The 25,000-nt window shown below is 40.0% G+C and overlaps 1 protein-coding gene across 2 annotated transcripts in view; it reads left to right on the top strand.

Moving 5' to 3' along the window:
• Window positions 1–25,000, top strand: part of LOC147269485 (CUB and sushi domain-containing protein 1-like) — a 406,566-nt gene that overhangs the window by 228,670 nt on the left and 152,896 nt on the right. For both annotated transcript variants that reach the window (XM_086185701.1, XM_086185692.1), the window contains exons 9-12: window positions 565–689; window positions 4,772–4,893; window positions 19,991–20,094; window positions 21,547–21,659. In XM_086185701.1, coding sequence (XP_086041827.1) covers window positions 565–689; window positions 4,772–4,893; window positions 19,991–20,094; window positions 21,547–21,659 — 464 coding nt within the window. The remainder of the gene's footprint in view (window positions 1–564; window positions 690–4,771; window positions 4,894–19,990; window positions 20,095–21,546; window positions 21,660–25,000) is intronic.

Genomic DNA, 25,000 nt, shown 5'->3' with positions numbered 1-25,000 from the left:
AGCAGAGAGATTTGGCTAGACTGTGCACCTATACGGTGTTTAGCAACACAAAGGCACCCCTGAACAACCGGAACCCTAAGTAGCAAATGTTTGGCCAGGTGGTAGAGTGTTGTGTTTGTCAGCAGGGAAGAGACATTAAGCTTTACAGGCAAGACATCATGCAGACTTCTACTTAGATGGCTGAATGTCCCTCTCCCGTGTTAGACAGCAGGGTGTTGGAGAGAACGAGGAAACAAGAATGGTCTGAACAAATGATTAGAGAGAAGGCATGAAGCTTGCAGAGAAGAGGAGGACACAGCAGATAATAGCAAAATGCCTGAGTTTAGACAAAAGTAAGAGTTGTACATCCTAATTGGATGATCTGTCAGGGTGGTTATCTTTCACTGGGATCTAAAAGCCACTGAATCATTAATATCGTGACCACCATTCATGCATTATTTCTACAATTATCTACAGGGCTTTGGCAATGATAAAACAATCACCAGACTCTGAAGCATGCAGAGCTGGACTCAGATTTACTATAATTTCAGTTTTTGACAACTGCTGTTGTGTCTCCTTAACTAGGATTGGCTCCAGTGTTCAATTCAGCTGTGATGACAGTTATGTACTTCAAGGATCCAAAAGTATCACCTGCCAACGAGTCACTGACACACTGGCTGCCTGGAGTGACCACAGACCCATCTGCAGAAGTAAGTTTTTGTTAACCAGCAAATCTCCTTTGGTGTGCAGGTAGATCAGAGGAGGAGTGAAGCAACTTTACACAGCACACATCTAGGGACCTCTTGTGCTGTCCTGTGGCAGCTTTAGAGGACAAGATGAGTTGAAACTTACTTGTGCCAGCATGCAACATAGTGAAACCTGCCAGTTTACATTATTGCAATTAGATGAGACAATGTATGCTTCGTCTGGCAACACCAGACATCAGAGACATCCGCCTCCTAAAGTCTGAGGAGCTCTGAACAGCAGGCAGTTGTTTGGACAGTGACAAGAATGGCCAGTAACAAACAGACATTCCTTAGCACTGTGTAAATGACACGCTGGAACGGAAATGATGCTCACCGCCAAATGCCCTTCATAGTGAAACAAACCAGACACAGAAAATAACAGAGAGGGCCTTTTAAAATGTTGAAGATTAATGTTCAGAGCAATGTTAGTTAGTTTAAACCAATTCATTTATTTTACTGCAAATATGACGTTAGACTTTGAAGCAGTTTACTTCTATGACTTTGCTAGGCCATCGTAAAAATCTCCGTGTTGCTGGTAGGAGAATGTTTACTTGTACACGACTTGTCACTTCCATTGCTTTCTACAATGCAGAATCTGTAATTGTTACCATCCACTTCTACCAGCAAAAACAAGTGGAACATTTAGATTTGAGCCAATAATCTACTGGTTTGAGGTAGGCAGGTTTACACCGCTGCAACTCACTCTGTGCTTGTCTCATCTCATTATGGGTCTTTGGTCTAAACTGGTGTTCGGAGAATGACATGATGTGAGGTCAACTTTTAGGGACGCATCTGAAAATCAGTATTTCTCCCATCAGTTTAAAAAGCATTACCTGTGACTAGCAAGTGCTATGTTCTGCAATTGTTAAGGGCAGAATAACACTTGCTCCTAAACAGCACTGACGGGAGTGTCGACTCTCAAACCATTAATAAACCAATGCACAGACTGAAATGATGGCAGAGCGTTTGAGAGTTTGCTGTGATTTGACTTTGCTAAATCAGCTGCTTCTCAAGTATAGTATCATGGAAACAGTACTATTAACGTTTAGTTTTAGAGTTAAACTAAATGTCAATTGTTACATCGGTTAAACTTTAACTGATGTATTAAATTTATTATGTGCTTTCTGAGCAACTAAACAAGTGACCATGTGAGTGGCAGAACAATGATGCAAGATATCTCACCACTTACATGTTTACTGACAATACCCTGTTGGGTTTATTGCTCCACAGTGAAAAGGCAGACAGCTAGCATACACACCCTAGAGTGCACATACACACACACGCACACACACACACACACACACACACACATGCACACACACATGCACGTACGCACACACAACACTTTCTGACAGCAAGTATTCAAAGGACAGTGTCACACACCTCATAGCTACAGCAATTTTTGCCTTGAGCCGTGTGTGTATTTGACGGACAGGCAGTCCCTGTGCACAGACACATACTGTAGGATCCCTGTCACATCGCATTACTGTGGATGTGTGTGTCTGTGTGTGTGCGCGCGCCTGTTTTGTGTCTATATGTCAGTCAGTGACTGCAGGAACCTGCCTGTCCTCATGATACAGGCTACTCTTGTCAGGAAGAGACAGAAGAGTTTGAGGGAGAGGGAGATGGTGAAAGAGATGGAAGGACAAGCAGATGATTCTTTTTATTTTTACAATAACAAATACATTTTCTACTTTTTTAAATAATTATTCATTTCACATTTCCTTCATATTTTACTGGTTTTTGGTGGAGTCCAGAACTTAACGACCAACAGCTTTAGAAAATGTCAGAAGTGCATTCCACTTTGGTTTTTGTTGGTTTGTAATCTAAATTAAACAGAGTCTTCAAGTAGTCATTATGTGTTGTTTGTTATTTATTCAAATCAATGTGTAATTTGAAATGGTCACAGGCAGCACTGACTTCCCACAGAAGTCAAGTCAAGTCAATTTTATTTATATAGCACCAAATCACAACCAAAGTTATCTCCTGACACTTTACAGGTAGAGCAGGTGGAGCACCACGCTCCTTCAATGAATTTACACCCAACAATTCTCCATGAGCAAGCACATCCTGCAACAGCGGCGACGAAAACCTTCCAAAGTTTTTATGCCAGCCTCTGGACCATTTCGTAACGTAACACAACCACATTTACTTTGAAATGGTTGCTGCAAACTTCCATGGCAGCTTTTTCAGGTGTGATAGCTGACAAAGAAATCCTCTGACTGAGGATTTAGCAACCTTTTAATCAGAATCGTCTCTGTCCCCAGAGAAATTAATGACACTGACGACACAACACTGTAAATTAATGTGACTATTCTTACGCTGCTGGACTCAGCGGCGGATACATCATTTCACACAACTTCATCCTAGAATTGTTTTTATTATATCAAAGATCCAGAAGTTTGCAAATATGTTTTTAAAATGGAATTAAAAAAACATGTTTTTGGTGCTCTGAAAAGTTGGGATTTTCTCAGCACGAATCATATTTTATGTTTCTTCAAAGAAGTGTTGAAATGAACAAAAACATAAGAAAAGTGATACTGTTGCAGCGATCATTTTCTCTGTTTCTAGAAAAGCTGCAATGGACATTCAAACATTCAAGTCAAATTTAAACAGTTTTCCTCTGTATCCTCTAAGGAGAGAAAGAGAAACAATGGGTTGATACAGACAAACAAGCGGACTATTAAAGGTTAAAATCGGCTCTGGTGTATCTGGTGTTAACGCTCTCTCCCGGGATACAAACCTACAAGCTTTCCTTATTCTCCACTGAGACTCAGTTGTTAATGAGAATCTGGTCTCTGGGAAAAATAGCCATTACTGTGTTTCTGTGTCTGTTTTTGTGTGTATCACTGTGTGTTTCAGCTCTATTTTTTAATTAAAAGTCAGATCAGTCTGCCTCTGTCTTGTTTTCTCTCTTTTTTTCTCTGATTTAGTCTTCCATTTTGCCCTTCCTTCACCTATTTTTCCTTTCCGTTTAGCACATTATCTTTCACCTTATATTTTTTTCCTTTCTACATCCGTCTAACTGTAGTTTCATTTTCCGAGACAAAACTTGTCCTGGCATCATTTAAAGAAGAAAAAACAAGAAGTCCACAATGATGAATGATCATAATCTTAAGGCTCTTCAGCCCATATTTGTGGAGGGTCTGCTCAGCCTGCCAGGAGGATCGTCATCAGAAAGAAACATGTCATCTGCTGTTGCCTGTAGGTGGCACTGCTATGACACAATATTGGCCTGTACATGCCTTGTTCTCGGAAATGTACGATTTGGAATAGATCGGACTATTTCCTCTCGTTAAAGTTCAATAACTTTAGACATGAATTATCCGCCACCACAAAAACATACCTTTGAATAAAACTCAGTGACACTTAGTGACTAGGAGTTGGTACAATACCATAAATTGGCTAAAAAAAAAAAAAAAAGGAACGTAAAATTCAACCTCCCATTGACTTTAGGTTAACACAGAAATTTCTTGTAGCTCTAGAGATGATATACGCGCCTTCTACATTATTACAGTCTAAAAGAAATATACCATGGGCATTAATCTATAGGGTGCGCTACTGAGCCATTTCTGCATTCATAAGCAACAGCAATAAAACTTTTTTCACCATATTTCAGTGTGCAAAGAGTCTTTGAGCACCTTAAGGCCCTCAAATTAGAGCTCTGCAAAGAAAAATAAATACATAATTAAAGATGCAACCAACATTGAATGGGCCCTGTGTGGCAGTTGTTGTTTCCATACTGCAGAGCAAGAGGATTCTGTTCTCACTCACAGATATGCAAACTTTAATTAGTTTAATATCACAAGCGGTCGTTGTTTATGGAACACAGTCTATAATTATTTTGAAAGGAAGATGCAGAAAATTTGGAACAGTTTGGTTGCACTGAACCCTGTATCCAAGATAATTTGCCTCTTTCTATCACCACCCCTTCCTCTATACTGCTTTTCTCTTTGGTGAGAAGCCATTTGCAGTCTTTGAGCATAAATTTGATTGCCCTATGAATATTTTACTCTGTCTCTCCCTTCTGCTGTTTTTCTATGTAGCTCGTACCTGTGGCAGTAACCTAAGGGGGCCCAGAGGGGTCATAACTTCTCCTAACTACCCTGTTCAATATGAGAACAACGCACACTGTGTGTGGGTCATCACTGCAATGGACTCCGGGAAGGTGAGCTAATTTTCATTGTCCCATCTCCATCTTTATTCCACCAGGCAATTCCATAAAAAGTTATTATATTATACAGGGAAAAAGCATTCTTCTATACCTTCAATATGCTGACATCACATTGTATCCCATTAAGTTATCTTAAAAAAAAAAAAAAAAAAAAGCTGTGTAGATTTTAGTGGCATCTATCAGTGTAGTTTCTTTGCTCCTGACAAAGACGAGCAGGTCTGCTCAGGGAAAGGCTGTCTTTGAATGAGAGAGGTCATTGTTTGCGACAAAGATTTTGTTTCAGCAGTTTAAACTGTGCCCTTGGCAGACTGAGATTGAAATAGTAGAGCAACAGTAGAGTTTTGTGGCCTCTGTGCTGTTCCTCCCGCTAAAAGAATGAAAAATCCATGCTATTTTTCATGGTGTGTTGAACCAGGTAGACCCCTCTGTCATTCATGCACAGAACAAGAACAAACTGTATAGACACTAGAACAAGCAGAGGCAAAGAGAGGGCTCTGTCTTCTTCTGAGTTGTTACTTGTGACAGTCCCTACGGGACTTCATGTGCCTTAGGCAGTCCAGGCCCATGAAGGTGGGAGTTGGCTATGCCCAGCCTGGGTGAAAGCCTGGTTGAGTTGAAGGGACGGCAATGGGTGCCTTTTTAGTTAGATACAACTTCAGGGCATGATCATCCTTTCCTTTGTCCTCACACATCTTTTGCATTGACATGACAGCTGCACTGAAGAGAACGTGGGATGTTCTCAGGATGTCAAGGAGGACCTCCTTCCTAGGGTTGACAGGGTGATGACGTTCAGCCACCAGGCTGTTTCTTACAATAAAGAGCTAGGATGCTGATCAACTCCCCAGGGCTCTCTCATTCATATGAATAGAGGCAATCTGTCAGTGCATCGAAGATGCCATCACAGAGGGTTTCAGTTAAACAACAACAACAAAAAAATGCTGGTCTCTTGGCAAGTATGTTCTTGCCTGACTGTCCACCAAGGCCTTAGTGTCATCTTGTGTACATGGACAATAATGCACACCACCCAGAATGTAGAATCAGAAAAAAACTTTGCTTTCCACTTCTTCATATGCGTGGTATTCCATTAATGGAGAAGAGTCATTGTGGCTCGGGATGAAGGGGGTGCGGGCCCTGCCAATGACACTGATGATGGGTGGAGGTGATCACTTTCACCAAAACAAGAGTAAAGTCTCTGCAGGAAGGTGGAATTGTTCCATCTCCATCCAAGTGTACCAGTGGGTTCTTGTCTTCATTCTCGTCATGATGAGGTCAAACCCATCATCCATGTCATCCTTCTCATGTCCAGTGTTGCATCTTCCTGCTGCATAGCAAACAGTTCAGTCGTGGTTGCTACGCCCTTACAGTACGGAAGCTTTTAGTATTACTGTAAGAAAGTATCGACATGGGAGGTTGTTTTTTTTTCATGATTGCTACAGGGTTGCTACTTGACATGATGTACACTGATATTCCCAACATTCAGCTGACTGGCGAGGTGGTGATTGCTCCTGAGTAGATGGAGACAGTTAAATTGTAGAATCAGCCCGATTTTTGGCAGTGGTCTCCAGATACAACCAGATCATCTGAAGGTCAGGAGCAGGATAGTCCCACTGCGAGTCAGGAAAGAAATCCTTCAGGGGACCTACCTGTTAAGGTTAAAAGTTTATATTGGAGTATGATGGGAAAGGCAGACAATAGATGACAAAGTAAAATAGAGAACAGTAACGTAAAACTCTCCAGTGTGCAGACAGCTGAAGGACTGTTTTTTTCTTGTTTTCTTTGCCGAGCTCATGGTCAACGTACCTCCCTAAATTTGTCAAGGCAACTTTGTTGTCGAGTCAATGTTGTATACTTGAATTATTCATAGAGGTATGTGGTACAACATCTGTAGTCACTCAAGTTAGATTCTTTGTACTATTTTATTCTCTTCATGTCTCATCACATATCCTGTCTTCAGTTCTTCTCCCTGGTCCCTGCTTTCCATTCTTCCCCCTCTCTCACCATTATAGTCTTCTCTCCTCCTCCTACCTGTCTCCCCAGTCTCTCTGCACAACCCTTTCCATCTGCTTTCTTCCTCTATCATCTCTCTTCTTCTTTTGTTTGATTTGCCTAAAATGTAACGTTTGAAGATGATGCGAGTTGAAAGAAGGAAAAGCAACAAAAGAGAAAGAGAAAGATGCCACTGAAAAAACAGTTCAATAAGAAACCACAGCAAAAAAAAAAAAGGGGGGGGGGTCAAAGCAAAAAGAGAGAAAAGATATGAATGCAGCTACTGCACATCCAAAACTGTGAACACCAGGACAGAGAGAAGAATGAATCAAAACTAGACATCCCAGCAGGTGGTTGACACAATTCTCCCTCTCTGTGACCTTAATGTAGAAAAATGACAAATTCAGATGGCAAGTAGATTTTATCAGTTTTACAGTATGTCTTTTTCTGCAGAGAAATAACTAAGCAAGTGGGACAAAGATTGCCAAAAAAAACCTGTTTTTGTTGTGTGATTCAAGACTTAAGAGTGCAACAGCACCTTAAACAAGTAACTGTAACTGTTCAGGTGTGGGTCAAGTCTGGTTGAATGGATCAGTAACTTAGTGGATGTGGGATTGCTGGTCCCACAACTGACAGTGAGGGGGAGAGAAGCAAACAAACCCCTCTGTGCCCAGTGAGGCTAGTGGCTCCCTTGCCAGGGTCGTCATTTTGAAATAATATTTATTTTCACTTTCACGCTATCACAATTTTTCAGAATAAACAATGTCATGAAGCAATTCCCTTGCCCTTGGTCACGATTTGTTCATGCAACAAAACAGGAAGCAGTGTTTGTGCGTGCATGTACGTGTGCGTGTATGCGTGCATGTTTGTGTTTATTTCTCAGTTTCTCTCTAAAGTGTTACAGATGTAGTAATCGCTTTAGGCACTGCTGCTCTGAAGGGTGGCATGCTGAGGGAAACTTGATTGAAGATGGTCACCTTGTCTGTAAAACATGCAGAAAGAAAATCTCTTTCAAGGAGGGGCAACACCACATTTATTGAACACCTCAAATTTTGTGATCACAATGTTTTATGCAAGCAAAGAGTGAATAGGGTTGCTATTTTCTTATTATATATCTGGTTTTCATGATAAAACTTGGTGAAATCATTTCTGTGTATGTCTGAACATCTTTTCACCCCATTTTAGCAATACTATGATCAGTTGGGCACTTTAACCTTGATATGAAATGTTCATGCGATCTCACTTCTGCAGTAGATCAGTATAGATTCACAAATCTGACAACAGAAAGAAAGTGTTTCATCGTGTGTATGTATTGCCTCTTTGTTCATGTACTGTATGTGTTGAGGTATCGTAACATGTTAAGAATGTGCTACATTGTTATATTTTCAGCGAATACGGCTTCTGGCATTTGCAGGATGTCACTTTCAATATATGACAGAGAGAGACAAAGACAGAGGCAAACAGGTCAATAAAGACTTGACTTGAACAAAAAAAAGGATGTAAAAAAAAAAAAAACCCACACACATGGGGATTAGAATTAAGTTTGCAACTCTATATGAGTGTGTAAAAACAGAAACAAATTATAACCTGCTTATCCGCCAAGATAGATCAGCCCAGTTTTTGCTTATGTATCAGCAATCACTCTGGAGAACACCAAAGAGCCTCAGCTTAACAGTTTTGTTCACCTCCTTTATAAAGTTGCGTATCAACATCAGGTTTCCTTGTAGCAATCACATAGTACAGTTCCTCCTAAGTCACCTGTGCTGGGCTTCAAGGCCCATGGAAGGGAGGTGAAGGGGCAGAGATAAGCAGAATGACACAAGGCGAGCACTTATCAGTAAAAGTTGTCTTGACAGACTGAGGGAGGAGGTACTAGTGCACCTGATAGAGACTGCTAAAACACTGGTCCAACACAGTTGTTGTTAGTGAAACAATGTGGACTCACGCCATTTAACTTCTGCTCAGACTGTGATTTAGATAAACTTGATATTTTTCAATTTTTTTGTGATAACAAACCACAGTTGTACAAATCTTTTAAAAAAAAAGAAAAGAAAAAAAGGAGCATACGTTTTGACCAGAGGTAAGAAACGTTAATCTGGGTACAAGTAAATATTCAGTCAAAGTAGAAACCAATATTGGTAAATTCAAGCCAGGCAATCAAGCCATTTCTCTGCTGGAAAATCTGTAGTGGCTAATGAACTGAATAATCTTTATCGTTGTTTTAGTGGTTGTGCTCTGAGCATCGAGGTGTTTGTGGAAATGCTTGCCCTGAGCCAAATCATGTTGATAGGGACAATATATTTAAACTGCTTAGGGGAGTCGAGGTGAGAAAAAGTCCCTGTCAAGTAAATATTGGGGGTCGATTTCTGACTGTGCGGAACAGTTTTCAGTTTTACCTTTCATATTTTCCATCATCCTCATGAAGGGAAGGGATATTCAATACTTTATTGCCGCACAACTAATTTTTAGAAATGGGTCTCTGTGTGCGCATGACTGAACAGCAAATTACACTCACAAAAGGTATTAAAGTCATTGCCAGTTGCCCATCAGAACATCCCATAGATCCAAGGATGTATCAGTGAAAAGAATGAGGAGTAGGTAACTTCTTAACAAACAGTGATAGTAAAGCTTTGCTGTCGTAGAACGCTGATACAGAATTGGTGAGCCATTTAGCGCTTGAATAATTTCTGTTGAGGAATCAGGATGTGTTTGAGTCTTTTTCCTAAGAGGAGAGTTATTTATAGGTAATGGGTATGTGGCGTTCTTAAGTATTTTTAGACCTTTGCACTGGATGCAGGTTTGTAGATGTCAGAGATGAGTTTGGGTCATAGCTGATTTTTAGGGCTGAGATGAGAATACAATCCAGCTGCTTCCTCCTTCTATAGGTTTACTCGCGTCTGGAGGGATTCAGTGATTGTGTTTGTGACTGCTGGCCTGTGGCACTCGCTTCTCTTGTTATGAAAACCTTCGAGAGTCTATAAAACTGCAGATCATCAGTGCCACTCAGACAAAATTGGATTAATATGATTTTCCTTTACAGGGAAGGCATTGTTGAGGATGCCACAGGCACCTTACTTAATGTCGACCTGGATCTCTTGGGCCAAGATGGAGCATAGAAACCCCCAAATACGGCAAAATCTTTAATATGTCTTCCTTGTAAAAAGCTGTCATCAGTTCTGCCTCTTGTTATTGTCTGTTTCAGTTGGTTGTCTCATGCATGTTGTTCTGCTCTTGGCTGCTACGGCAGCACAAAGCAAGATGCTGATGTGGTTTACACAAAAGCACATTAATGCAAATACTTTGATTACAAAGTCTGAAGTTTTAATGGTGACACCACCTTTGTGAGAATGTTTCATTGTTGCTTGACTTAGCCTGGGCCAACCTTCCCTTTCTTGTGGGTTTGGGTCGGATACCTAAAGAAATAGGAACAGGTTTGAAGGAATTGCTTCTCTAAAATTAATGGTGCACATCAAAATGATATTGCTAAGTGTGCAGATTTGGAGTCGCACAGGAGGCCCGGTGACCCTAGACGCCCTGCTTTAATGAGTTCAGGTTACATCCACTGATGTAATCTGCCAAGATGCAGGAACAAAGATTGAGGAACTCATTTGTCCCAGCTGCCATTGGCCTTTTGAAATAACATTTTAATTCAATGTTCTTTGTGCAAATTGTTTGCGTGTTGATTAGTACATGTCGATTGTTGATGATTGTATTTACTGCTGGCTGTGCAACAAATTTCCCCCTGGGGATGATAGGAAGATTAACTTGTTGCTTGAGATAGACGAATAAACACAGCACCTCGAGCCCTGAGTGTCGCCGCGTGAGCCGTCCTCAAAAGCACTCATGTTTTCATGTTTACATGTACTTTCAGCGGTCAGTTGGACAGAAAGTTCTGACAGACAAGGGGGAAGATTAAGATATTTAAAGACAGCAATGAGCATGAAATTTTCTTGCTTCTCCTCGCTTTATTTGTCTGATTACATCTCAGACTCCTTCTTTGTCCTCCCTTTATTCACTCCCTCCCTCGCTGCACGTCTGACTGGTCATCATTCCAAACGACTTCTTTCATCAATAAGATATTAGAAAAAATTCAGAGAGATGACTGTTGTTATTGAAGTGGGATAGCTTTTTGTTTCTTCTTTTTGGAGCAAGGATTTAAATTGCCAATACATCATGCTGATGTTTTTGGGTTTTTTTTCCCCATTCTTTTAAGTTCTAAATAAAAGCAGCACAATCAATATCATTCGTCACGGTCGGACAGTGTGGAACCGTGTGTGTGTGTTATACGTGTGACTCTATGCACACATATCTGTTTGACTGTGATTTTATGAATGTTGACTTTTAATTTTCTGTCTGCCAACATAATTGCTAACTGCCACAGGTTGTGAAAAATAGGTTCTGAGTAAACTGCCAGGGAGCTGTGAGTCAACACTCAAATCTACTGGTACAGCTGAGGTTGTCGACCCTTTCACTTAACTGTCTTCATAGTGGGAATATTGCACCATTATAACTACTTGATAAGTGCATAAAGATGGAATAGGAGACATAAATTTAACTTTTTTTTTTTATTTTATTAGTCCAAAATCACTAATCACAGCCCGCCTGATGCAAGGGCTTTCCATTCTGTACATACAACACCCTCTGTCCTTATATCTTGGATTCCTCCCAGGAACAACTGTCAAGAATAATGTTTTAAGGGGGAAGACATAGGATAGAAATTGTGAAAATAAAATGGTCATCTTGATACGAGATATCAGTGCTGTCATGCACTGTACTTTTACTGTACATGCAGCATTATGCCACCTTCCTTTGGTCAGTGTAAAGAAGCAAAGCAGCATGGGGGGACACTTTTAGGATGGTATCAAGGGATCTCTGCACTGAAATGGCCTGTGCGTGTGTGTGTGTGTGTGTGTGTGTGTGTGTGTGTGTGTGTGTGTGTGTGTGTGTGTGTGTGTTTTGTGCATGTCAGTCATTTGATTCATCAGTATCAAGCAGATAATTGCTTTATTCAAGTCAGAAGCATGCCTGACTGCTCACACATACACTCTGAAATGCATCACCACACGTGCTCATTAAGCCTCTAATAATGTCTGTCTTTTTCCTGATGAACACATCAGTTTTCATGTACGTATTTGTGGTATTTTACATGTTAGGTCATTTTCATTCGTGAATCATTGTCATCGCTACTGTTGGCAGGACACATTCTGTCGGCTCGTGTTAAATTTTACTTCACGCAGAAACTGAAGCAATTGAAGACCAATACAAGCCAGAATATGTTAAAGTCCAGTCTGATTCCACAGCAGCATTTTCACAACATGACTGTGTTATTACTGTAGCTGCACATAGTGAAGACATATCCATCCATCAGAATTTATTTGTATAGCACATATACAATGCAACTCACATGCACGCGGCAAAAAGGGGAACACACAATACCTCGCTACCCCAACCCACCGCTGGACTAAATAACAACAACCCAGTAAAAACAGGAATGAGGGAAACCTGATCCGTCATGAAGATACATGAGAGGTAGGAAATAAAATAAAAACATTGATTCAAATGCTAAAAGAAATTTAAAAGTAAAAGATTTTTAAATTCATAAAAAAGATTAGGTTTCAATTAAAAAAAGAAGGATAACATAAAATGAACGAATCAGTAAAAGAACAGAAGGGCATGGTAAAAATGATAAAAGAAGTAACTTATTAAACACAGAAGAAATGTCCAAAGTGCATTGTCATAACATGATCAAATGTAAAAAAGATAAATTGCTTGACATTTAAATGAAATGCCAAGCAAAAGTTTGAGGCATAATTTTGGTGTCAGTAAATTCAAGGTAAAGGTAAAAATATCTGAGCAAAGTAGAGCCGACCACTTCTGGTGTGTTCCTCAAGAGACGATGGTGAGTCACTGTAGCACAAAAGAGTCTCAGCTCTGATCACTCTCTGGAGCATTTCACCCAGCAATAGTGAGTCACTGCAGCACAAGGAGCAGTGGTCCAGCCCAGCTAGCCCACATTACCAAGTAAACATTTCTAGCTGCTTGTGCTGACAATAGTTGAGGGTTGGAAAATGAATTGTCTGGGATACGTACATAGACGGGTTGCCCTAACTGTCAGGTAATACGCCACCCCCTCTTAGTTTTAAGTGTAGCTTGTTCACAGTTCTAAAAATTGTACCTTTTAAAGCTTTTTTTTTTTTGGTCTCCCTGATCATTGTTTTACACTGATGGTATACTCACCAGTGAGTTTGCAGAAATCCTGGAATACTACAATAGTTTCAGGGCTGAATCAACATCAAGGCCCTGCATCATAGCTCTACACTCTCTTTCAAAAATATGGCCACCTCAGGGTTCGGGTGTGTGAATATTTCAAAAGGGACTTTGGAGTAAAACTCTATACTTAGGTGCATTTCATTTACCATTCATAGGTAGAAATCCTGCACCCTTGATGTTGCGAATGATGGAAGACCGAAAATGCAAAAATTAAGAATAAATAAATAAACAAATGACCTAATAAATACACTAATATGCCATTACATGCATATCCCCAGATTCCCTTTGGCAATTGCACACATGAATGAGACAGTAATTTCTGCAAACACTGTAAGACATTCACCCTCTATAACTGATAAGGACATAGACTGAGCAGAATGCATCATTAAAGTAACTGGGTAAATAGCCATCACTGTCCTTGGTAACGGAAAGACATTCACCAATACCTGCGTAATTAGCATATTATCTAGAGTCTTTTTAATATTCTGGCTTCTGATTTTGTTTGCTGAGATTAATTCAGTGTATTATCTCTATATTTGGCTCCCACTTCCTCCCCTAATGTCTTTCTACCAAAGGAGTTTGATGATGATGGGGGCGTGTGATGATCTCAAGGGTCCCTCTTTTTTCTAGTTCCATGCACTGGCCTCTTCAAATGTCAATACGCTGTTCACAAAACTCTGGAGAGGACTTTTACTAATTATAAAAGTACCCATAAAGTAATGCTGTCAAGTAGTTTCCTGCTTCGTCACGGGGTGTATTGCAGTTACCAAAGAGATGTTCACCTGTTGCACCGCCCCAGTAAGCAGTTTATGTTCCTAATTCATCTGGCCATCAGGTCAGCGGCACCCAAGGTACCGTAACACCTCAGCAAGAGTTATTTTACCAACCATAAGTCATTTGCTTTCTTACAACTTTAAAGCAAAGGTCACCTTGGGGCAAGACTGTAATGCATAAACATGGCACATCTGGGCACTTGCAGGGTAGAGCCAACAGGCTTTCATTCTCAACACTCTATTATTAAATGGATTTGTGCTTTGTTTGCCCCAAATGGAACCCCCCTGTCAGATCATATAACAACACAGAGACAGGATAAACAAGATGAAAACACTGACATATCAACCCAAGATGCAGTGAACATGACACGTTATGCCCTCTGTCTCCTCCTCCTGTCTTCAGGTTAACTCATACGGAATTGGATTCCAAAAGTAGGTTCATTAATTGATATAAGACTGATTATTTAATCAAGTGTGGTGTACCACCGGAATTAATGGACATCCCCTGAGCTGTCAGAATGCATCATGCCCGTGTTCTGCACTCGCGCACATGCAACCGTATCGGGCTGGAACCCCCCTCTACCAACCATGCTAGGGCTAAGAGGCCCAGATATGCTACCATCAAAATAGTGCAACTCAATGAAGTGGGAGCTGACATCCAGTGAATGTGGTACCTTCACTCACTTTTTTCAAAGGCAAACTGGCTTCACTGGGGTTGTTGTTTTGTTTGGGGTTTTTTTTTGCTACTTTGGGAGGCATCTTTTTTTTTTTTTTTTTTCTTTTCCTTTTTGTATCAATTTAAGTAATTGTAGATTGGTCAAAAATCACCTGTTAAGTAAGTTTGTTGTCATCCTTGGTGTTCAGTTCATCGGTGTCAGTCAGTCCCAAATCTGTTGCTGCTGAATCAAAGTTCTTCCAACATTGTCAGTTTGCCCATTGTGATCCAGTTTCATGTCACAGTCCAAAGTAAAGCAAGTCGGGCAGATGGTAAATGAGTGATTGTATCTCTGTCATTCCTGTGACTGTCCAGCTATCTGCTGAGGGTAATTTTACACACTCACGGGTGGCTACTGGGACTGATTCTATCCCATGAGTCTCTGTTAAACAATAAACAAGTAAGGGAGAACAATAAATAAATGCCTCTCTTCCCGTACAGGAGATCAAACGCTTGTCGTATTTTTTTATTGACTATCAGACATTAATAATTATGCAGAAGAATCTACAAGTTGTGGCTCAGTGTGCACCCTGCTGTGCTTGTCTATTTTTGCCCTGCTGCACGGTGGGAATCCATTGTAAATTTCACTGTGGCTGCAAGATGCAGTGCACTGTAAAGATGATTTATCACGCTCTCTTGAGCTACAATGAGCAGCTACAGTGCACCTTAAATTTGGATTAGACTTTCCATTAAATACATCTGAGGGAAAAGAAGTAATATCTCACTCACCAAATGAAAATGGTTTGATCCATTGAGTGATTTAATTAATTGCCAATGAGATGCTTTTTTGTTTTCTATAAGTGCTTACACTTCGAATGGAACTTTCTCATGCAGGAATTCGATGTTGTAGGTCGTGTCCTCAAAAGTGTTCCGAGTTATACTATACTTGTTTGTTTGGCTTAAAGACTGAAAGTAATCTTTTGGGAGAAATAGGCTCTAAACTGCCATTGTGGCAGCTCACCAATCACTCATCATAGCGGCACAATCTCAGCAAGGGGAGTCTAGTACACCCAGGACAGCTGTCCTCGTACTGCACTGACAATGGGTCACCTCAGTACATGACTTTAACATTTATCCGACAGTTTATTTTGACTTGTTGTGAATCTGAATTATAGTTTCAGAAGAACTTCTAGCTCACAAATATTGGGTGAGTGTGTCATCATCAGTTGTATTGATTTCACTGATGTCTCAAAATCTGTTTTATTTTAAGTGTTTAACTCGCATATCAAATCAGTTTGGGTCGCTAACTTGTAAAGTTTTGTACTCAAGATTCATTTCACTTTTTTTCCCAGTTTAAGTTTACTTCTCTCTGACTCTAATGTGTGGATCCGTGAGTCAGTGTCTGATTTAAGTGAATACATTTTTAAACCAGCTGTTTTTGCTGAAAAATGATGTACAAACAAGGCTTTTTGTTATGTCCCCACAATGCCTGAATGATTTTGTTCTGCTATAATTGCCACATTTTGAGTGGGTCAGTTGAAAGGTCGATCGAAACCAGCGCAACATTATTGACTCCTTGGCGTTCTCTTTGAAATCGCAGTGTGGTGCGGTGAGGGGAAAATTGCCTGTTTGTTCATGGTTGTGTTGGGTGTGATAGTAATAAGAAGGTTGGTGTTATTGCCACCAAGGTTGAATTGAAACCTACAGCCATGTGTGCTACCCATGGAAGGGGTCACCCCAGCTTACTCTGTCATTGACATGGCTGGCTGAATGCAATTCATTACATGTGTGCGCGCAGTGCTGACAGATTAACAGGTCCCAAACTGAATCCTATATTTTATTTTTTGGGGGGGACCTAGGGCTGCACTACTGCATAGCCATTGTGGTGGGGATCAGTTTTATGATAACCATAAAGAGAGGCACCTCTCTCAATTGAGCCAGGAGAAAAACACTATCGGCATCATAGCATTACCTTGTCCATAGCTGAGGCTTTTGTGACATCAGTAATTAAGTATGTATAACATTCCCCGTCGGTTTGTCTGTAGACACACAGACTGACAGAAAGAGAGACGGCGTTGCTACTCAGTACTGACATCCCTGCAGTCTCAGCTCAACAACTGAATTTGACATCTACTCCACCCAAGTGTGGAGGCCTCGCTCCCTCTAATTTGACATATAAGGTCACAAGTAGTCCTCAGTACAAAACATCCACTGCTTGGCACATAAATAATGCTGAGAGCCACTGATCAGCAGGAATGTATTTTAGATTCTTTGACTTGAGTGGAAAACACATCCGATGTGAAATTAGGACCAGAGTAAGATAAAGATTTTTTTTTTTCTCCTTGGTGATGATCCTGCCCTGAAGAGACCCTAAAATTGAATGAAGGTATTTCACCGTAGGTTTGGATTGCAAAGGGCTCTTTACAATGTTAATGGCCTATTGAGCTACTCTTAGCTGCTCTGCTGCTTGCTAATGACCTCAAAGCGATAATGCTTCACTTATCCCTCTGAAGAGCATCCACACTTAAAACGGAAACCCTGTTCTTTGTGGTGAGCGTGGACTGTTCCAAATTTGAACATGGAACTCTCCCTGAAATTCTAGTGAATAACAAGGATCTGATCGCCATCTCAAAATTTGCTCATTACAGTGACTGACCGCTTTATCTTGCTAGTTAATGTGTTTTGTACTATGCTCAGGCTCCATTTTAACATATCCCATGTTTTTCTATTCTTCCTGTCTTTCCTTTGTTGTTGTTTTTTTCTTTCGAAAGTAGAGATGCTAATCAGATGTAGTTTGGTGGCAGGCTGCTCTTAATGTCTGTCTAAATGGGCCCGTTTGAATGTATTGAGCAACACTGGGCTTCTTTGCTCGTGATGATGCTTAAGTTCCTTACTGAAAGCAACTCTTGGGTGCTTCATTCAGTCAGCTTTTTCTTTCTTGACACACACACAAACATGTTAAGAAAGAATCATGAAGGTTCATAAACGCAGCTTACATACTGTGTAAAACGGTCATGCCTCAACATTATTCTACCTCTTCCGTTCCATTGAACACACACACACACACACACACACACACACACACACACACACACACTGCTCTGCTTCGCTCTCTTTCTTGATGACCCCAAGCTGCAGCTGCTGCTACTGCACATTCTCAACAAAAGCTAACCTGGTCAGACAGGTACACACATACATTGGATATGAAGTATGGGTTGCAAGTAAACATCTCCTCTATTAAAGAGGAATCCTGAATGCATTTATTAAACTGATCATGCTAATACCTCGGCAGTCTAACCATTCACTGGGGTCACCTTTTGCAGATGTAGAAATGGAATTGATTTCAGATCTGTTCTTCAAATAAGGAATAATACCCCAGCTGAAATCGTAGGTAAAATAATCAACATATATTTTAGGACCCAAACTGATGTTCTTGTACACCTTCAGCTTTATTTGAGGAAAAAAATAGCCCAAACGCCAAAGTGATTGTTGTAGAACATGAGCTGGCCATTTATTGAAATATAAATCATTTTGATGCCTTAACAAATACAGGTGAAAATAAAAATACTGGGCTCTCATCGCATCCTTAGTTACGAGCCATTCGGTCTCTCTATAACTGCAGAGAGAGCTGTGGCTGTATTCTCAGCAGCAAGTCAAACACGGTCACAGTGGGTGTTGGGCTCCACCAGGGCTGTCCTTGTCATGGATTCTGTTTGTGACAATTATGGACAGCATCTCACAGCTTAGCTTGGGGAGGACAGTGTCCAGTTTGGGGATATGCAGGATGGCTGCTTTGTTTTCTGCATTTGATGTGGTCTTGTTGCAGCTGGCCTTGGGGCGTTTGGATCCAAGTTGGTCAGGATGGGAGAGAACTCCTTTCTCTGGCAGAAAACACTGGATTGCTTGCTTTGGTTTGGGAGTGAGTTGCTGCTTCAATGATGGACAAATATCAAGTATCCGAGCATCTTGTACATGTGTAAAGACATGATGTTGTGGTATCGATTTCAACCCTCACTTATGGTCAAAATCTCTTGTTAGTGACTGAAAGAATGAAAACGCACGATTTTCTCCAGCAAAGTTGCTTAGGCATAGCGATCAGAGTAGAACTGCTGTTCCTTCATGTTGATGGAAGTCAGCAGATGGGGTTTCCATGTAGATATTTTATTTGACTGTGCATGTTCAACTGGTAACGGGCCTTCAGGTAAACCCAGAAAATGCTGGAGGGATTATACATTTCATCTGGCCTGAGAACCCCTCAGGGTCCCCCAAGAGAGCTGGAGTACTTCATTACTTCTGGCTAACCTGACTCAGTCTGTGGCCCCCGTCTTAGATAGTCACCATAGAATGGGCAGATCACTTCATTGCTTACATTCGTCATGCACACATTTGCACAATTATTTTTAAAAATTGTAAATAGATATCCATAAACTGACTATCAAGACAGGGTTCCTGTTATTAGAAAAAAAAAAAAGTTTTTGTTTTTACAAAACATACTTTTAAATTGCACTGGATGTGGTGCTATGAAGAGCATTTCAGTTGCAATAAAAAAATAATTCCTATTTGTATTTTATCAATCGTGCGGGCGGAATCGCGCTATTCTCGTAATTATGGTGATTTTTGTTTTTTCAAAATGTATTAAATTACATTTCATAATATTGAAAATAATTACTCACATTGTATTTTAATAGTCTCATGAGAATGACCCATTTAATTCATCCACAGTTCCTTACGGCCATGGTTCATTTTAGTCCTCTAATACTTAGGAGCCTCAGTGATTGAAACCTCTTCTTTGTCTTTGAGGTTTCCTGAACACGGCAGAAATCTTCCATCTTTTTTGCTCTTGGGGATATTATTTACTGCTAATAAATAATGGACGAGTGGCGAATAATGGAAGACCTGTATTACGCATTTTAGAGTGCCTAGATTGATTATCCCATGCTGTAGGCAGGCAACTAAAGGCACCTACATCCCTTTGAGGAGGGTATTAAAAAGTGACTTTCTCAGGGTTAAAGAGTGGAGGCCTGCAGGATGAAAGGTGTGTGTCTCCCAGAAGTGATTTGTGTCACCATGAATGTAACAGAGGATGCTGCCAAATGACAGCAAGTGTGCTTTCAGTTTCTCTGCTGCTTTGATTAAAGACTACCAACATGTTACTGTTCCTGTTTAATTAATTTGCATTATACCTTTAATAAAAAAAATTTTTTAAATGGTCACAAACAAAACCACAGGATATGGCTATCTTTTTTATGCAGGTGGTGTTTATATTCTTGCTTTTAATCAGTCTCTCACTTGTACTCTGTTGGCCTTTGGGGTTTTCTTTCATATTTATATCTTTTCAAAAATATCCTAATAACTGTTTCCCTGTGGGGTTTTTTTGGTTTTGTTTTGTGTTTGTTTTTTTTTCTAGGTGATAAAGCTGTCATTTGAAGAATTTGATCTGGAGCGAGGATACGATACTCTAACCGTGGGAGACGGAGGGAAGATAGGCGACACTCGGAGGGTACTCTATGTGTAAGCACCATGGATCTCTTCTGTCTTAGTATAGTATTCCTGACAGCAGTGTCAAAGGCCTGACAGTCTGGGGTCTCCCGCCAAAAACATTTTAATTATAGAACTTAATTTTCTGAATTTTAGTTATTTTTTATGCATATGAATCCCACAATAATGAGCAAAAAATGGTCTTGTCATAGCAGGAGAAGCATCAGTGGAATTGACAATATAAATGATGACTGCATTAAGACCCATGTCTGTGGTTTTGAGCCAGCAAACTTATTCATATGTTTTACTCTATCTATTATTCGAACGGAGCCTTTGTGTCTTTTCTTCTTTCACAAGTTAAAATATCTGCAGTTAAAATGGCTTTCTGTTTAGTCCAACGTTAGAATAGGCTATCTTCTGTCATAGTACATCTACTCGTCCCCTCTCTCCGCCCCTTCAGTGACCGAGCAGGAGTGCAACCCCCTTTTCAGTTTACTGACACACTATCCATCAACATTTAAAATAGCTCTTGTTAAACAATAAAACACCAATTGAAATGTAGACGTTTCACTAAAATGTGACAATTTGTCACACCTGATCTGTGCTAGAAATTAAAAACATATCTGAAAGGGTAACTTCTTTACTTTGATATAAACAGAGAAACATGAGTGAAAATGGGTGATACAATTAGTGATCTCATACTTTGCTGAAGTTGTGATAATTACAAAGCATCGTTACAAAGCTCTGGTCCCGCTCTTTCTTGAGGGATGTGTTGAGTGCAATGACGAGTTCACGAGTCATTCAGGTATAAAAATAACACATGTGGATATGAAGCATTTCTATGTGTTTGTTTTGCTTGATTATGCAGACAAGCAACTACAGAGGAAGGCTGGGTTTGAGCTGTTTTATGTGCTGTGGGCTGCACCCTACTGTGATGGATAGTAAGCAGTCAATGGCATCGACCATGATACTAATGGCCTTTTGTTCTGTGACAGTGATAATGCAACTATAAAATTAGCTACATTTGCATGTTTGTTTTTAATAATATACATATATCATAATTATACATCCATGTAATATATAAGTATTATACATCAAAAGCTAATTACTACAGCCTTCCATGCCTGTCTGGCTGTTTCTTTTCTATTGGCCAAGAGGGGATTGGTCACACTGTGCAACTTTTAACACACTCCTCAAAGAACTGTATGTCAGTTCCATTTAGCTGGAAACCCCACAGGGAGAAACCCAGACGCTCCTGAGGACAATTCTGGTCATCGTGGAATTTTAAAAAACTAACCATGGCAATCAGAACACCAACTGGAGACTGTTAAAACCATTGTAGAGACATATGTTGCATCAACTTTATTGGGAACTTTAAAAAAAATGATTTAATGGCGTTATTGGTGTAAACACTGTCCACGTTCATGCCATAACCATCCACTGAAATTTATCGCGTTAAAAAAATTTGTACTTATTTTTGTGTAGGCTAACTGGTTCCAGTGTCCCTGACCTCATCGTCAGCTTGTCCAATCAGATGTGGCTGCATCTCCAGTCAGATGACACAATCGGCTCAGCGGGGTTCAAGGCAATCTACGAAGGTATGTCCTCTTTTAAATTGACTACTCTCAACTTAAACAAAACTTCTAGTCACACTTGAATTCTTTGTCTTCATCTTTTATGATACACACAAACAGACATCCAAGCTCACATAATGGAGTGTGAAAGTCAAAGCTTTGCTGACACCCTGATTCAACACAAGTACTGTTTTCTCGCCTTGTATAGGTTTGTGTGTGTGTGTGTGTGTGTGTGTGTGTGTGTGTGTGTGTGTGTGTGTGTGTGTGCAACCGTGCAATACAGGAAGGTAATAAATGAATTACGAGTCAATCAGCTCATGGTTTTGCTTGGTTATTTTCAAATTATGCCAAAGCTGACACTGATAGTAAGATAAAGATGAAGACAGGGACAGTAAGTGAAGGTGAAAAAGAGATGTCGCGCTTAACACTTCGTACTTACAATCATCAATGTATTATATTTATATTTTTGATTGTATACAACATTTTTTATCATAATGATGTAGCTCTGTCATATGAATTTAAAAATATGAAATTCACAAGTAGATGTGGATAGAGAGTGAGAGAGAGAGAGAAAAAGAGATGTTATTTTATCAACATACCGGCAGACAAAAATGTGACAACAAGCAATTGACAGAAGGGGACATGAGGAGACAAAACAGCAAATTGAGTGAAGAGAAATAGCGTCTCAGATAGATTGAATCTGAGGGAGAGAAAGAGAGAGAATGATAGAGATGAAGTTTGTTCTCCTGGTTCTGCTTAGCTACGTTTGATTCACTGATGTTGATGGCATTGTGGTCCAGGGTCAGTTACTCTTCAAGGGGAACATCACATTGTTACAACCAAAATGAGTGTGTGTGTGTGTGTGTCTGTGTGTCTTGATGATTCCACCTTGTGAGGTCTGGGAACCCACTCTACTTGAAGGGTCCTGATAAGGGATAACTGGCGTGGGTTTGGATATGAATGAACGCATGTTTGTGGGTTTGCTCATACATGTTTACTTTCACATGTCTGGGACCCACCTTCATTCGTGGGACAACATCATGGTATTAGTAGTAGTATCATGGCAGGCAGTACGGAGGAGTTTATATGGGAGACTTAATGTAAGTAAATGTAATGTCCTCTGAAGTGATGGAGACTTGACTGTGTGGGTTTGTATCTATTATAGTGAACTGGAAATGTGTGTGTTCAAGTGGCCGAGGTGTGACAACAATAATGATGACCACAATAAACACAGTGCCACTGGGAGGAAATGAGAACAATGAGCCGTTCTTTGAACTGAGCCTGTTGGGGATAAAGATAATGTCAGAATCCAAAACTGAAATAAAAGGAATCAAGAGGTTGAAACTCAGTGTTTGAAAGCTTGAAATCCAATAAAAGTAGTTTTGCAAGATCAAGAGCAACTAAGTTTTGAAGGATTGCATAAGCGGCTGATTTTTTTTTTTTTTTTTTTACAGACATCAGTTTGTATTTGGGGTTCTTCTTCTGTAGCACTCTTCTTCAGTGTTTCTCTAACAGATTTTCAGAGTGTCAATTTTGGCACTGCTCTCCCAGTGCAGGAATTTCTTTTCCATCGTTGAAACTTTATAAATGGTTATCTGAAAAGCAGCGCACACATGTTTAAAAAGACGGTCTGATACATTGGATGGTAAGTTTTGAAAGGGCTCCAATTGGAGCATGTCCATTTCCACTCTTGCAAAGATTTACAAACATTGGAAAGAAAGAAAAAAAGGTGATTTCTAACCAGCTTCCAGCTCAGGCATCTCAGTTTTTATAGAAAAACAACCTTTCCAGAAGTGAGATATTTCTTTATTTTGTCTTCTTTTAGTTTGTGTTTTTCCTTAAGATAACTGACCAATTGCTTACGGTGTGTTTTTGTCCATGTGTTGATATGAAGTCCTGTCAAATCTTATAATATCATTGTGTATACAGACTTTGATCATCCTGAGAGCTCTCAGTTTTCCAGCCTTGCAGCAGTCATAAACAACTACTGCATGTGTGCAGCTGTCTTGTAGTTTAATGCCGTCATTTTACACTTGTTAATCACTGCTGCTTTGTGTGTTTGTCAGAGTGGGTGTGCTGGAGAAACAAAGACAGGGTTAATATCATAAACACACACAGCCCATGATGGTAATTGAAGCTTTCATTGAAATGCTGCTGCCACATTTCCTGTCTGATGGCAATTGGCTGTGAAAGGAGCATCAATGTAAATAATGTATTTATTCTTCAACCCATCAAAGTTCTGAAATCAAACACTGAATGTTGAAGATTCTTCCATAGGGGAGTCATCAGCATCTGTGTAATTAGGCTCTCCCTGTTGGCACAGGAGAATAATAATGATTTAAGACGAGATATTTTATTAGTATGTTGTGGTTATTTTGGTAGTTGTTTGAGAGCTGATTGACAGATTCACTCTCACAGTTGGAGACACAGGAAAATGATTGTCTCTTTCAGGACATGATGAAAACCAGACTAAAATTGTTCACTAGATTTGAAATATATTTTCCAAATGATTTGTTATTACAGCTAAAACACAGTTAACGTATCTATTATCAGTGTATTGTAGTTCTTGTTGTGTTATAACTGAAAAAAAAAATTAAAAAATCAAGTGGAATATGTGACTGCTTGAAAGGAAGAAAGATACGATGTTGGATTGGGTTTTAAATCCAGGTGATGGACTAAAAGTCTTAATGTCATTAAAAAGGAAGGGGAAAAACAAGAAAGTAAAGACAGCAGAAAGTAGAATGAAAGACACATTTACCACCATGATAACCGGGGGCTCAAAATCACTGCTGACATCCACTTCTCTGAGTATTCTATTCTTGTGGGTGTACTTACGTCCAACCAGATAGTAAAAGTGTAAAACACACGCACACACACACACACACACGCACACACAGCCGGCTAACCTTGAGATGTATTTGCCCAAAGCAAATCCATGAGCATGGTGGAGCATTTCAAGATGACAGATGTCTGGTGGAATGTCAGATTTTCGAGGATGGAGGGAAGCAGATGAGCGCGATGATGAGAAGAGTTTCCCATTAAGGGAAGAAGGGATGGAAATAAGTCGGAAAATTCACAGAACGCGATTGCAGGACAGTTTGGCAGTACTGCTAATGTAACGCTATTAAATCTTTAAACACAAAAGGAGAAGCCACAGAGAGGCACAACATGTCTGAATGTGTGTCAAACAGTCATTTCATATAAACATCGCAGTCACATTCTTTCTGCCAGTTACTGCAAGAAAATGTGTTAGCATCTTACACTCTGTCACCACTCTTCTGTTTTGCCTTTTACAATTAAATCTGAATTGCCTCACAATTTCCCTGATGACAACGAGCTGTGGGAAGTGAAGTAATAAGACTACG

The sequence above is a fragment of the Aulostomus chinensis genome, chromosome 2 (assembly GCF_037954235.1).
Source record: "Aulostomus chinensis isolate RoL2024-O1b breed Wild chromosome 2, RoL_Achi_v1.0, whole genome shotgun sequence".
NCBI classification, from domain to species: Eukaryota; Metazoa; Chordata; class Actinopteri; order Syngnathiformes; family Aulostomidae; genus Aulostomus; species Aulostomus chinensis.
The sequence above is the reverse complement of the archived record's forward strand: the minus strand, read 5'-3'. Positions and strand labels throughout refer to the sequence as shown.